Source organism: Artibeus jamaicensis, unplaced genomic scaffold, assembly GCF_021234435.1.
Source record: "Artibeus jamaicensis isolate MK-2021 breed Jamaican fruit bat unplaced genomic scaffold, CSHL_Jam_final contig_484, whole genome shotgun sequence".
In the NCBI taxonomy this organism is placed as follows: Eukaryota; Metazoa; Chordata; class Mammalia; order Chiroptera; family Phyllostomidae; genus Artibeus; species Artibeus jamaicensis.
This window is the reverse complement of record NW_026521859.1, coordinates 11,716,628-11,730,133: the sequence shown is the minus strand read 5'-3', so window position 1 is coordinate 11,730,133 and position 13,506 is coordinate 11,716,628. Positions and strand designations below refer to the sequence as shown.

The following is a 13,506-nucleotide window of genomic DNA, read 5'->3' as shown; positions in this document are numbered from 1 at the left end:
TCGGATATTGGAGCGTTTATAGATGTCCTGGAGGTTCCTAAGCTTCTCCTCATTTTTCTGAATTCTTATTTCTTCATTCCTTTCTGTTTGTTGATTTTTTTCTTCTTCCTTCTGGTCCACTCCATTGATTTGAGTCCCAGTTTTTTTTTCATCTCTATGGTTTTCCTGTGTAATTCCATTCATTTCCCTTAATTTAGCCTTCATATGTTTCTCTAATTTGTGGCTATAGTCCACCAGATCTGTGAGGAAGCTTATGACCAGTGTTTTAAACTGTGCGTCTGAGAGATTTGCTATTTCTTCGTCACTTAGATTTATCTGTGGGGCTTTGAGGTCTTCCTGCGACATTTTTGGTCTGTTCTGGCCCTTTAAGTGGGAGGAGCGGCGCCTTGGATTCCCAGGTCGCTGGGTTGTGACGCTGTATGTGGGGGCGTGGTCAGAGCGGGGAAATGGCAATGGCGCCGCCGCCGCCGGTCCAAGCACTCACTCCCTCATCCGCGTGCAACCATGCAACCTCAGTCAACTCGCTGCCACCGCCTCCCCACTGACTCCTCCATAGTCGCTCACCCGGTGGGCCGCTCGGTTGCTCACTAGGTCCAATCCTGGGTTTGGAACCCGTGCGACTGGATTCGCGCGTCTGGATTCCGCGCCCGGGTCGACTCCTTTGTAACTCCTCACCCGACGCCGGTTTCGCCCCTTACCGGTCGGGCCGAAGAATTTGTTGTTAGCGGACTTCCGAAAAGTTCAGTTTTCCGTGTTCTGGTTGTGTTTTCTGATGCTAATATTTAGTTGTCCCTAAACTTGGTTGTGTGAGGAGGCAGGCACATCCACCTTAAACCTCCATCTTGGCGGAAGTCCTTTCCTATCCTTATATACACCTTATGGCTTCTCTTCGGCACATCCAAATTGCCAGCATCACTACTCTCGTGCTCCAGGCCATTAGAAGTGAAATAACGGTGACTTGCACTGCAACACTGTGGCAGCCAATCCGGTAATGGACAGGCTACTCAGTGAGGAATGGGCGGGAGCATGTGCAGTGTGCAGCCGCTGGACAAACGATGACTCATGTCCCTGGTGGGACACAGCAGGACGGCAATTTCATCATACGGCTCAGAACAACATGCGATTTCAGAGTTACGAATTGTTTATTTCTGGAATTTTCCATTTAATATTTTCGAACTGAGGTGTATTTTGGATAGCTGAAACCACAAAAAGTGAAACCATGGATAATGGGGACTTCTAAAAACTTCTAAGTGAAGTTGATTATTTTTATAAATGTGGGGGCTGTCTTTCTTTCTATGAATTATTCATAGGCTTTGATTTTCTGCAGGGTAGCTTCTTTTTTTCTTATTTATAACCATTCTTTATATACCAGAGAGAAGAGCCCTTTTTGTGATATGAGTTGGAAGTGTAATTCCCACTTAAGTTTTTGGGTGGTTTAGTCTTTTACTTTATATTTTTATCATGCAGAATTTTAAAATTTTATGTCATCAAATTGGTCTATCTTTTATGACTTCTTTGTCTTATGACTGACTTCCCCCACTCCAAGATTATAAAAAACTGTTTCTTTCATGTGTTAGTCTAGTAATTAAAGGTCCTCCTCCCCCACTCCCACCCCGTTTAATTCTTAGATTCATCTGAAACTTATTTTTCTATAAGATGTAAGGTATGGACCCACCTTCTTTATGTGGCTAACATTTTCTCCCTGATTTAGTGCGCTCTCTCTCTGTCTGTCTGTCTGTCTCTGTCTCTCTGTCTTTCTCTGTCTCTCGGTCTCTCTCTGTGTCTCTCTCTGTCTGTCTCTGTCTTTCTCTGTATCTCTGTCGCTCAGGAAGGACCAAGTGGATCAGTGGATACACTGTGTTCTCTTGATTAAAGGTATTATTCAGTGTGTGTTGTCTCTGGAAGCTTTAACTTCAGAGTGTTAGAAATGAGCTTTAACTTCAGAGTGGTAGTCAGCTCTGTGGGGCAGTGATTTCTGAACTCCCGGGGTGCCTGCCTACCGGGATTCTGTAAGACCTCCAGCCCCTTTTCACCGGGACAGGTTCTCCTGTTGCAAGCTGCTGTTCCTGAGGGGAATGTGTCTTGCTTGAGTGTGTTGGGCCGAGAAGCAGCTTTTAAGCACTGATCCAGGGATTTTCCTTTAGAGGGGGACTCATATTTCATCCAGCCTTATGTAATTCACCTGTTGTCAGAGGCCCATCTGGTGATTCCAGGCTTGTTACTTTAATGAGAAAAGAACCTTAACAAGAGTCTGGAAGTAAAGGGAGAACCTTTTCAAAGAAAACTGAACTCTTCACTTTGGAGTCAGTTCCTGACCCTCAGATGGTCTTTCTTCCTTAGAATCATGCTCAAACTGTACAGCTTTACTCAGGTAAATGTGCTTTGGTAGACCTTTCCTGGGGAAAGGCACTGCTGGATTAGCTGTATTATGACTGGATTTTGTCCCTATATAGAGCTGGCTATGGAGGGGTAAGGGTCAGTTCTTTTCATCTGAAACTGTTGAAAGTCTGAAATGAGTGTGGCCCTTTAAAAAGCAGAATTCTCAGGGCACCCTAGACTATAAAGGCTCCCAGAGTTCTACCCAAGGGGGGCTAATGGGGTGGGACAGCCTGGCAGGACTGATGCCACTGACTAGGGGCAGGTGTCTCCTGTCAGACCCAGTGTTGGAGCAGCCCGTGCGGTTGGGTTGGCAGAGGTGCACAGTGGCTTTTAGTTGTGTTCACTGTTGTAAAATTGTTTTTCTATTCGGGCTCCTCGGGTAGCTTGTCACTTTGATCTTTAGTGTAGCAAGTGTCCTCTGTGTTGTAAGTCCCAGTGGCAGTGACACCTGGGCAGCAGGCCTGTGCTGACCTCCTTTCTCAGTTCATTTGTTAGCCCCAGAGTCGCGTTCTCTAGCAGAACTAGGAACCGAGGGTCCAGTAGTGAGGGAAGCTGGAGTAGCTGTGAAAGTGTCATGGGGCTTGGCGGTTTTTCTTTTTAGGTTACTTTTCACTTAGATTTGTATTGATTAGTTTGTTCCAGAGACTGTTAAACACTTAAAAAATTAATTTACAAAGAATATAGTGAAATTCTAAATAAATGGTCATGTCGAAGTAAAGAAATAATGTCCACTTTATAGGCTTAATTATACACCATAACTGTGTGATTAGTCCACGTGATTGTGATGTCTGGGAGACAGGCGCGTGGTACAGTTATTACCGACGGCTAATGCAGTTCTACCACGTCAAATGGCAGATTCAAGGGCAGCCCTTCACACAGATTTCTGCACATCTATTTATTGACAATTTTCCTCTTCTTCCTTTCTGGCCCATTTTCACTCCTCAAAAGCGACGTTATGTTACCACAGTCCTGCCAGCGCGCCATCGAGGAGCCCCACATCTGAGTCCTAACAGCAGATTTCACTGCCCATTTCACGGCGTGAGCCGTGGACATTACCTTTTGATAACTTTGCCACTCTTTTCTTGCTCCTGTCTCACACATCTTCTCTCCTCTCCCCTGAAGTGTCCCTAAATGGATTGTAATTGCCCGGATCATTCAGCAACTAAACAAATTCACCCACCAATGGGAAGGTCCCACATCAGGGGATACTTACCCCTTCCAGACCCTTCCAGAGGAAAGCAAGTTTCCTTCCATGTGGCAGGAGTCAGTTTTATATTTGTTTGGCCTTGTGACTGATAGTATAAGCAACTTAGGGAGAGCGGAGAGGAGATGGCAGCTTTAACAGAGAAAAAACATTTAGTAGAAATGATCCCTTCTGCCTTCTTTGGGCGTGTCCCTCCTGGCGCCTCTTCAGGATTTCATTCCTTCTTCCAACTGCCGTTCACACACACTGCCCTTTCCAACTGCTGCAGAACCCTTGGCCCTGGCAATTCCGTGATGTAAATTATTCCACGCATGGCTCGAAATGGGCGTGAAGCAGTGTTGCCATGTGTCGGATCGCTAGTGTAAGTTTAAAGGATCTTGGGATCTCTGGGGAGGAAGGAGAGGGGGGAACTGCTCCTGGAATTTGTTGGTTGCTGTCGTTTGAGCCAGAACCCAGCGATTGTGCTGGCTGAGCAGACGATGCTGGTGGCCGGGGAGGGTGGGAGCTCTGAGCCCCGTGCTGGGGCGAATGTGGGTTAAGACTTTCTACTTTAAACATTCTAGTGTTGGGATATAGATTGTTTAGAATCGAACAGTTGGCAGCGTTGCCGCTACGGGAAGAGCCTGGGGCCTTTGGGGCGAAGCCTGTAGCAGTACTGCCTGGGACTCTGGTGCCTCTTGTCTCAAAAAGTCGGGAGAGCTGACTTTTCTGTTTTCCTAAAGATAGCTAAAATATGGCAAGAAATCTAGATTGCTCACCACGTTGGGAAACATCCAGTCACAAAATTTAAAGACCTCTGTATCCATGAGATTTCTTTCTAAAACAAATATTCTTTCTCCCCTTGTTCATGACACATTTTGAGGAAGTTACTGTTCATGGTTTACTGCCCCTCTGGGGAACCTGGTGTGAGGGGTGCTGCCAGCTCTCTTTGAGCTCTCCAAATTCCTCTCTGGCTTGTAAGTTAAGAACTTGAATTCAATAAAAACTATTTAAATTGAACACTTAATCTCTTGAATGATAAAAAAAATAAAGCCCCATTAGTAATAAGTAATTAGAGGAAAAACTCAAATGAAGTACAGTTATTGATATGGGAAAACATATAGTATATTTTTATGTTTCACGGATGCTACTGGCTTTAATCTACTTTGCTAAAACAGTATTTTTTTAATTCCTTTTCTTATAGTTGTCATGGATGATGATGACGACTCGTGTCTCCTTGATCTTATTGGGTAAGACTCTTGTTCAAAATCAGGGTACATCGAATGTGTGTGGTTTGCTCTACTAAAACAACCTAATAAGCCTATTAAAACCAAATGGGGTTTTTAAATAAAAATTAATCATCATAGTGTGGATTAACCAATAAAGTCTTGAATATGATAGGGGTCATAATTAGGTAATGCTTTATTTATCCTTTATTAAATTTATTTTCTAACAAGTCCCAGTAGGCAGAAATGAGAGATAATAGGAAATAGAAAAACATCCAAAAATAAATAAAAAGTAAAACAAAAAAAACCACTAAAATTGTTTTAAAATAGGGAGATAATTTACTCAGGCTAATATGTCATTTTCTTTTTACCGTAGAAAAAATAATCTTAAATATAGGTAACATATTTATTGTTGCTTTCCCCCTTTTATTGTTTTCTAGAGACCCACAAGCATTGAACTATTTTCTACATGGACCTAGTAATAAATCTGTAAGTAATACTTAGAACATCACAGATACAAGTTTTGTCTCTTCTGTACAGTTAAAGTAATCACTCTGTCGAATTTATACCTTTGCAGAGCAATGATGACTTGACTAATGCAGGATATTCTGCAGCCAATTCAAATTCAATTTTCGCCAACTCTAGTGTGAGTATCAGAAACCGAAAGCAGTGTCAAGTGTTTCTGTCTCGGTCATGCCTTGTGAATTGAGGCTTTACTTGCCTTTGTATCATGGTGAGAATTACTACATTGTCTTTTGTAATTGACACCAAAGGAAAATCTATTGAATTATATTAGTACCTTCTACTTTTAACTTAGTCAAGACAAGGTATATGAGATTCATTTTGCCATCTTCCTAAGCTCTCAACTTTTTAAAAACTGACTCAAATGTTATAATCTAAGAAAGTAGTATTATAATGTTTTGCACCTTGTTTACATAGCTTTAAATTATTCTTAATTGTAGTTACTTGCTAAACATTTTCATCTTAAACAAGAAAAAAAATAATAACTGAAACTTACTAAGCACTTAGTATGTTTGTGGCACTGCTGGTTTAACATAATTAACTTCATTAATCTTCACAATAACTCCATGAAGTAGCTTCTGTTATTATCATTATATTATAGATGAGGAAACCAAAGCACAGAGAGGTTAGTACTCCCCCAAATTACACAGCCAGGAGTTGCAGAGCGAGGATTCTAACCCAGGCCACCGGGTTCTGGAGCCCATATTCTTAAGTTCCAGGAGCATCTAGACAAGAAACCTGACCTGGAGAATAGGGGATTCCTGCCTAGAGACTATATCCAAATTACTATGTTTAAGCCTATGTTCCTCAAGTTTTAAGATGGTGTCCAGCTAATGGAGACCACATTAGTCCCCTTTCAACTATTGATTGATCGATTGAGGGTAGAAAGAACCAGTCTTGCCTTTTCAATGTAGTTCTTCCCATCATCTAGCCTCCAACATCGTATTAGCCTAGGGCTGAGAGTATCTATAGTTTTGCACATTGGACCACTCATTGATTGTTTTTGGACCACTAATTCTTGATCGATCTACCTTTTTTTTTCTTCATTTCTTTTTTTAAAAAAATGTTTTGATTGTGTTAAATACATATGTCATAAAATTTTCCATCTTACTCATTTAAGTGTACAGTTCTGTAGTGTTAAGTACATTCACATTGTGTTCACTTTATTTACTTAGTTATTTTCAGAGAGGGGGGAGGGAGGGAGGAAGAGGGAGAGAAACATCAATGTGTAGTTGCCTCTTGCGCACCCCCTACTGGGGAGGGACCTGACCTGCAACCCAGTCATGTGCCCTGACTGGGAATTGAAGCTGTAACCCTTTGATTCGCAGGCTGGCACTCAATCCACTGAGCCACACTAACTGTGGCTATTTATCTATCTATCTATCTATCTATCTATCTATCTATCTATCTATCTATTTAAAATTAGGACAAGGTAGCCTTTTAAAAATTTTATTAATTGATTTGAGAGACAGAGACAGACAGGGAGAGTGAGAGAGACATCAATTTGTCATTCTACTTCTTTATGCATTCATTAGTTGATTCTTATGTGTGTCTTGATTGGGGATTGAACCTAAACCTTGGCATATTAGGATGATGCTCTAACCAACTGAGCTACCAGCTGGGGCCTATTTTCACCTTATTTTAAATAGCTGTTGATTCTATATCTTCTTTTTTAACAAGAGAAAAAATCCACCTTTATTCATTTACTTTTCATAAGTTTAAATCCATGAGGGGCACAGCATTACACAGATTCTGTGTCCAATGGCCTTAGCAGGACGGCTGCTTGGGAATTTGGCAAGAGTCGTGCCACTGTTCCCATGAGCACGAGTTCCCTTTCCCCAGAATGCTCTGGTTTTGTTTGGTTTGCCACCAGGAGTCACTATGTTGTCCTTTGATTTTTACACATAACCATATTTCTCGCCCAGCTAGAATTCAGTTTCATCTTGAGCACAGTCACCTTCAGTTTTTAGAAAAGCTGTGTGCTCCCTCTGGTTCCAAAGACCCTGCTTATAGCCAGCAAAAATGGCCTCGGACCACAGCCTTCCAGACATGTTTGTCTTTATAGAGTCCTGCTCCCAGCAGGCTCCACGGGCTCCAAGATAATGGATGGAGTCCTTACAATGTCGACATGCCCCAGGAAAAGCTGCTGGCCAACAGGCACACCTTATTTATGAGTGACCGTATTGAGTTCTCTTTACATGTCCATGTTGTTGACTCAAGTTGGAATGCCTGTTCCTTAAGGATACCTTAAGGACACCTTAAGGACAGAAGCTAACACGTAACTGGGTGCTGGATAAGTAAATGTTGATAGACTTATTTTTGGATAGGACACTGAAGTAGGTGGGTTTTGGTTTTTTTTTTAAGATTTAGTTTTAGAGAGAGGGGAAAGGAAGAAACAGAGAGAGAGAAACATCATTGTGTGAGAGAATCATCAATCAGTTGTCTCTCTCATGCCCCCAACTTGGCCCACAACTCAGGTATGTGCCCTGACTGGGAATCGAACTGGTGACCTTTTGGTTTGTGGGACAATGCCCAAACCACTGAGCTACACCAATCAGGGCTGAAGTAGTTGTTAAAGCATTATAATAAACTAATTACTTTGAAGAAATCAGATGACCATTTACTCATTTTATGTGAGAAGCTTGTTTTTCCTGGCCTGGTCTTGCCTGTTGTGGTAGAAGTTAGAACTGGGGAAGTTCCAAGAAATCTTGAAAGATAGGGCTGATTCTGGGATCCTTTCTGAACCTCTAGTAGAACAATACCCTGAACCCCACACACTCCCCTAGACTCCCGTAGTACGAAGGGCTAGATATGGTGTCTCCTTGACACACACACACTGGCCTGAGCCCCTCTTCAGCCTTGGACTAGAAGCAGTCCTGAAAATTAAATTCTATGCCAGTATCTCAAAAAAGGCAGCTAAACTCTAGGTAGTTGTCACTAAGTTACTGTTACTTATCTATTTTCTACAAAATAGTTTATCAGGTCAGCGAATGCACATAATTACAAAAATAACGTTCAACCTCATTACTTAAGAAATACACTGTCAGCTCTAGCTGGTGTGGCTCAGTGGACTGAGTGCAGGACTGTGAACCAAAGGGTCACCAGTTCGTTTCCCAGTCAGGGCACATACCCGGGTTATGGGCCAGGTCTCTAATAGGGGGGCGTGTGAGAGGCAACCATACATTGATATTTCTCTCTCTCTCTTTCTTCCTCCCTTCCCCTCTCTCTAAATATAAAATAAATTTTTTTTTTTTTAAAAGCAGCCCTGGCTGGTGTAGTTCAGTGGATTGAACCAGAGTATTGAGGTCCAATTCCCAGTCAGGACACATGCCTGGGTTGCAGGCCAGTTCCCGGCAGAGAACATACGAGAGGCAACCATACATTGATATTTCTCTCCTTCTCTTTTTCCCTTCCCCTCTAAAGATAAATAAATAAAATCTTTAAGAAAAAAAGCAGTACACTATCAGAATAAGGTGAGCAATTTGGAGAGTTGTGCTTGAAAAGCAGACTGTCATACTTTATTCCTACTCAAAAGTGAGATTAGTTTTTTTATAAGAATCTCTTTCAAAAGTTGGATATGCCGTGTAACATGTTGCTTTTTATTTTTATTTTTAGAATGCTGATCCTAAGTCATCCCTCAAAGCTGTGAGCAACCAGCTCGGAGAAGGGCCCAGTGATGGACTGCCACTTTCAAGTAGCCTTCAGTTTCTTGAAGATGAACTTGAGTCTTCTCCTCTTGCTGATCTTAGCGAGGACCAACCTTTCGACATTCTTCAGAAATCCTTGCAGGAGGCCAATATCACTGAACAGACGTTGGCAGAAGAGGCATATTTGGATGCCAATATAGGTTCAAGCCAACAGTTTGCACAAGCTCAGCTTCATCCTTCTTCATCAGCATCCTTTACTCAGGCTTCTAATGTTTCTAATTACTCAGGTCAGACGCTGCAGCCTATAGGGGTGACTCACGTGCCTGTTGGAGCATCGTTTGCAAGCAATACAGTGGGTGTGCAACATGGCTTTATGCAACACGTGGGGATCAGTGTTCCCAGCCAGCACTTATCCAATAGCAGTCAGCTTAGCGGTTCGGGTCAAATACAGTTAATTGGGTCATTTGGTAATCAGCCTTCCATGATGACTATTAATAACCTAGATGGATCTCAAATCATATTGAAGGGCAGCGGGCAGCAAGCCCCATCAAATGTGAGTGGAGGGCTTCTGGTTCATAGACAGACTCCTAATGGCAACTCTTTGTTTGGGAACTCAAGTTCCAGTCCCGTAGCACAGCCTGTTACCGTTCCGTTTAATAGCACAAATTTTCAAACATCTTTACCTGTGCATAATATCATCATACAAAGGGGTCTTGCACCAAATTCAAATAAAGTTCCAATTAATATCCAGCCAAAGCCTATCCAGATGGGTCAGCAAAGTACATACAATGTGAACAATCTGGGAATGCAGCAGCATCACGTGCAACAAGGCATCTCTTTTGCCTCTGCAAGTTCACCCCAGGGCTCAGTAGTCGGTCCACACATGTCCGTGAACATCGTCAACCAACAGAACACAAGAAAACCAGTCACCTCACAGGCAGCGAGCAGCGCCGCAGGCAGTATCGTCATTCATTCTCCCATGGGCCAACCTCACACACCTCAAAGTCAGTTCCTCGTACCTACAAGCCTTTCTGTCAGTTCCAATTCGGTACACCATGTCCAGACCATAAATGGGCAAATTCTTCAGACTCAACCTTCTCAGCTCATTTCTGGCCAGGTGGCCTCAGAACATGTCATGTTGAACAGAAACTCTTCCAACATGCTCAGGACCAACCAACCATATTCCGGACAGATGCTTAACAACCAGAACACCGCCGTCCAGTTAGTGTCTGGGCAGACGTTTGCTGCCTCTGGAAGTCCAGTGATAGTCAATCATGCCTCTCCTCAGATTGTTGGTGGACAGATGCCCTTGCAGCAGGCATCACCAACAGTATTACACCTGTCACCTGGGCAGAGCAGCGTCTCCCAAGGAAGACCTGGCTTCACCACCATGCCCTCAGTGACGAGCATGTCAGGACCCAGTCGGTTCCCTGTCAGCTCAGCCAGCACTGCCCATCCTAGTCTTGGTTCTGCGGTTCAGTCGGGTGCATCAGGATCGAACTTCACTGATCAGCTGGCCCAGCCAAACAGGACTTCAGTGCCAGTCAGTGTGTCTCATCGTCTTCCAGTTTCTTCTTCCAAATGTACCAGCACCTTCAGCAACGCGCCTGGAGCGGGAACCCAGCAACAGTTCTTCTGTCAGGTATGTTCCCTTTATTAGACAAATGCCTGGATAATATCAAAGTGGAAAGGTAGAATTTGTATGTAATATAAATTCTGTACGTATAAATTCTATTTGTGTTTAATAGTGGAGTTTTACCTTCTGTAGACTTAATTTTCCTCATCAGTGAAATGGACATTCCACTGATGATACAGTGAAATGGAAATACTACTATCCTACAGTTATTTGGAGGATTAAATGAGATAATCCACAGGAAGCATTCAGCATAGTCCCTGGCAAATAGCAAACATTCGATAAGCACCAAAATTAATATAGAGCCAGGTCCTCGAGTAACACCATTTCATCCAACGTTGTTTTTTGACAATGATCAAATTGCATAGGAACTTAACCCTTTTCCTGTTTAGTTTTCTTTCTTTTTTTTTAAGATTTTATTTATTTATCTTCAGAGGGAAAGGGAAAGAGAGAGGGAGAGAAATATCAATGTATGGTTGCCTCTCGTGTGTCCCCTGCTGGGAACTGGCCTGCAAGCCAGGCATGTGCCCTGACTGGGAATCGAACCGTGATACTCTGGTTCGCAGGCCCGTGCTCAGTCCGCGCTCAGTCCACTGAGCTATACCAGCCAGGGCTCCTGTTTAGTTTTCTTAAGTATGTTTTATTCATTATGCTATTACAGTTGTCCCATTTTATTCTCTCCTTTATCCCCCTCCACCCAGCACCACCCCTCCCACCAGCATTTCCCCCTTTAGTTTATGTCCTTTAGTTGTACATGCCAAGTTGGCTTCTCCATTTCCTATACTATTCTTAACCTCCCCCTGTCTATTTGGTACCTGCCAGTTATGCTTCTTATTCCGTGTGCATTTTCCCCCATTCTCCCCCTCCCCATTGATAACCCTCCATGTGATCTCCATTTCTGTCATTCTGTTACTGTTCTAGTTGTTTGCTTAGTTGGTTTTTGTTTTTGTTTTAGATTCAGTTATTGATAATTGTGAATTTGTTATCATTTTACTGTTCATAGCTTTATCTTCTTCTTTTTCTTAAATAAGTCCCTTTAACATTTGATGTAGTAAGGGTTTGGTGATGAACTCCTTTAACTTGACCTTATCTGGGAAGCACTTTGTCTGCCCTTCTATTCTAAACAATAGCTTTGCCAGATAGAGTAATCTTGGATGTAGGTCCTTGCCTTTCATGACTTTGGAATACTTCTTTCCAGCCCCTTCTTGCCTGCAAGATTTCAGGTTTCTTTTGAGAAATCAGCTAATTGTTTTATGGGCATGCCTTTGTAGGTAACTGCCTCCTTTTCTCTTGTTGCTTTTAAGTTCTCTCCTTATTTTTGATCTTGGGTAATGTAATTAAGATGTGCCTTGGTGTTTGCTTCCTTGGGTCCAACTTTGGGACTCTCTGAGCTTCCTGGACCTCCTGGAAGTCTATTTCCTTTGCCAGATTCGGGAAGTTCTCCTTCATTATTTTTTCAAATAAGTTTTCAATTTCTTGCTCTTTCTTTTCTCCTTCTGGCATCCCTATGATTCAGATACTGGAACGTTTAAAGATGTCCTGGAGGTTCCTGAGCCTCTCCTCATTTTTTTGAATTCTTGTTTCTTCATTCTTGTTTGGTTGTTTCTTTCTTCCTTCTGGTCCACTCCCTTGATTTGAGTCCCAGTTTCCTTCCCATCACTATTGATTCTCTGTACATTTTCCTTTATTTCACTTAGTATAGCCTTCACTTTTTCATCTAATTTGCAACCAAATTCAACCAATTCTGTGAGCATCCTGATCACCAGTGTTTTGAACTGTGCATCTGATAGATTGACTGTCTCTTGGTCGCTTAGATATATTGCCTCTGGGGCTTTTATCTGTTCTTCCTTTTGAGCCATTTTGGGGGGTGGTTCTGGTCGCACCTGTTACGTAGTGAGGGGCGGAGCCTTAGGTGTTCACCAGGGTGGGGCAACCCAGTCCCTGGATTGTGATGCTATATGTGGGGGCGGGGTCCAAGAGGGAACAATGGCACTTGCTCCGCTCTCTGCCGGATTTCAGTCCCTTCCACCACTTCCCCCAAGCAAATTGGGCCCTTCTGGTGCTGATTCCCGTGTGGGTAGGTTTGTGTATGTTCTAGGACCCTGTGGGTCTCTCCAACAAACTCTCCCGTGGGGCTGGGAGTCTCTCCCTGCACCTCAACCCCCACAGGTATTTTTAATCAGTGTTTTGAGGCTTTATTTCCCAGTGCTGGGACCCTGGGTTGCGCAGTCTGTCTTACTCCCCAGTTTCACCTGGTATATCTGCACTCGAACGTGGGACCACCCTGTCCACCAGCTACCCTGTGCGCTGGCTCCCCTCCACAATCCACCACCTTGTTGGGTCCACCAGCAGCTGCTTTGCTGCAAGCCCTTTTCTCCTACCTGCCCAACTCTGCCCCTTCTACAGGTCTGAATAAATGTTTCTGAATAAATGTTTCTTCTTTTATTTTCCTTTAAATTTTTATTTATTTCTTTTTAGAGAAGGGGGAAGGGAGGGAGAAAGAGAGGGAGAGAAACATCAATGTGTGGTTGCCTCTTATGTGGCCTCCACTGGGGACCTGGCAGGCATGTGCCCCAGCTGGGAATCAAACCAGCGACTCTTTGGTTCACAGCCTGCACTTAATCTGCTGAGCTACACCAGCCAGAGCAAATGTTTCTTCTTTAACTCCTTGGTTGTCAGACTGCCGTACAGTTCAATTTTCTGTCAGTACTAGTTGTTTTTTTGTTTCTAAATTGTTGTTGTCCTTATTTTGGTTGTGTGAGGAGGCATAGTGTGTCTGCCTATGCCTCCATCTTGGCTGGAAATCCTCTACAGCCAGATATTTTGAGGCTTTCTTTTTCCCTGCCTGAAACCTGGGTTGCATAGTCTGTCTCGCTCCCCAGTTGTTCCTCCCGGCTTATTTACCTGTGCAAATGT

At 43.2% G+C, this 13,506-nt stretch overlaps 1 protein-coding gene across 5 annotated transcripts in view; it reads left to right on the top strand.

The window, feature by feature from the left end:
* The window catches only part of BICRAL (BICRA like chromatin remodeling complex associated protein), a 104,317-nt gene that overhangs the window by 56,173 nt on the left and 34,638 nt on the right, over window positions 1-13,506 (top strand). For 4 of the 5 annotated variants that reach the window (XM_037154658.2, XM_037154664.2, XM_037154654.2 and 1 more), the window contains exons 3-6: window positions 4,767-4,812; window positions 5,229-5,277; window positions 5,366-5,434; window positions 8,926-10,599. In XM_037154658.2, the coding sequence (XP_037010553.2) occupies window positions 4,772-4,812; window positions 5,229-5,277; window positions 5,366-5,434; window positions 8,926-10,599 (1,833 nt within the window). In that variant the 5' untranslated portion in view covers window positions 4,767-4,771. Of the gene's footprint in view, window positions 1-3,773; window positions 3,945-4,766; window positions 4,813-5,228; window positions 5,278-5,365; window positions 5,435-8,925; window positions 10,600-13,506 lie in introns of those variants that run through there. The other variant, XM_037154669.2, reaches the window with a different exon arrangement.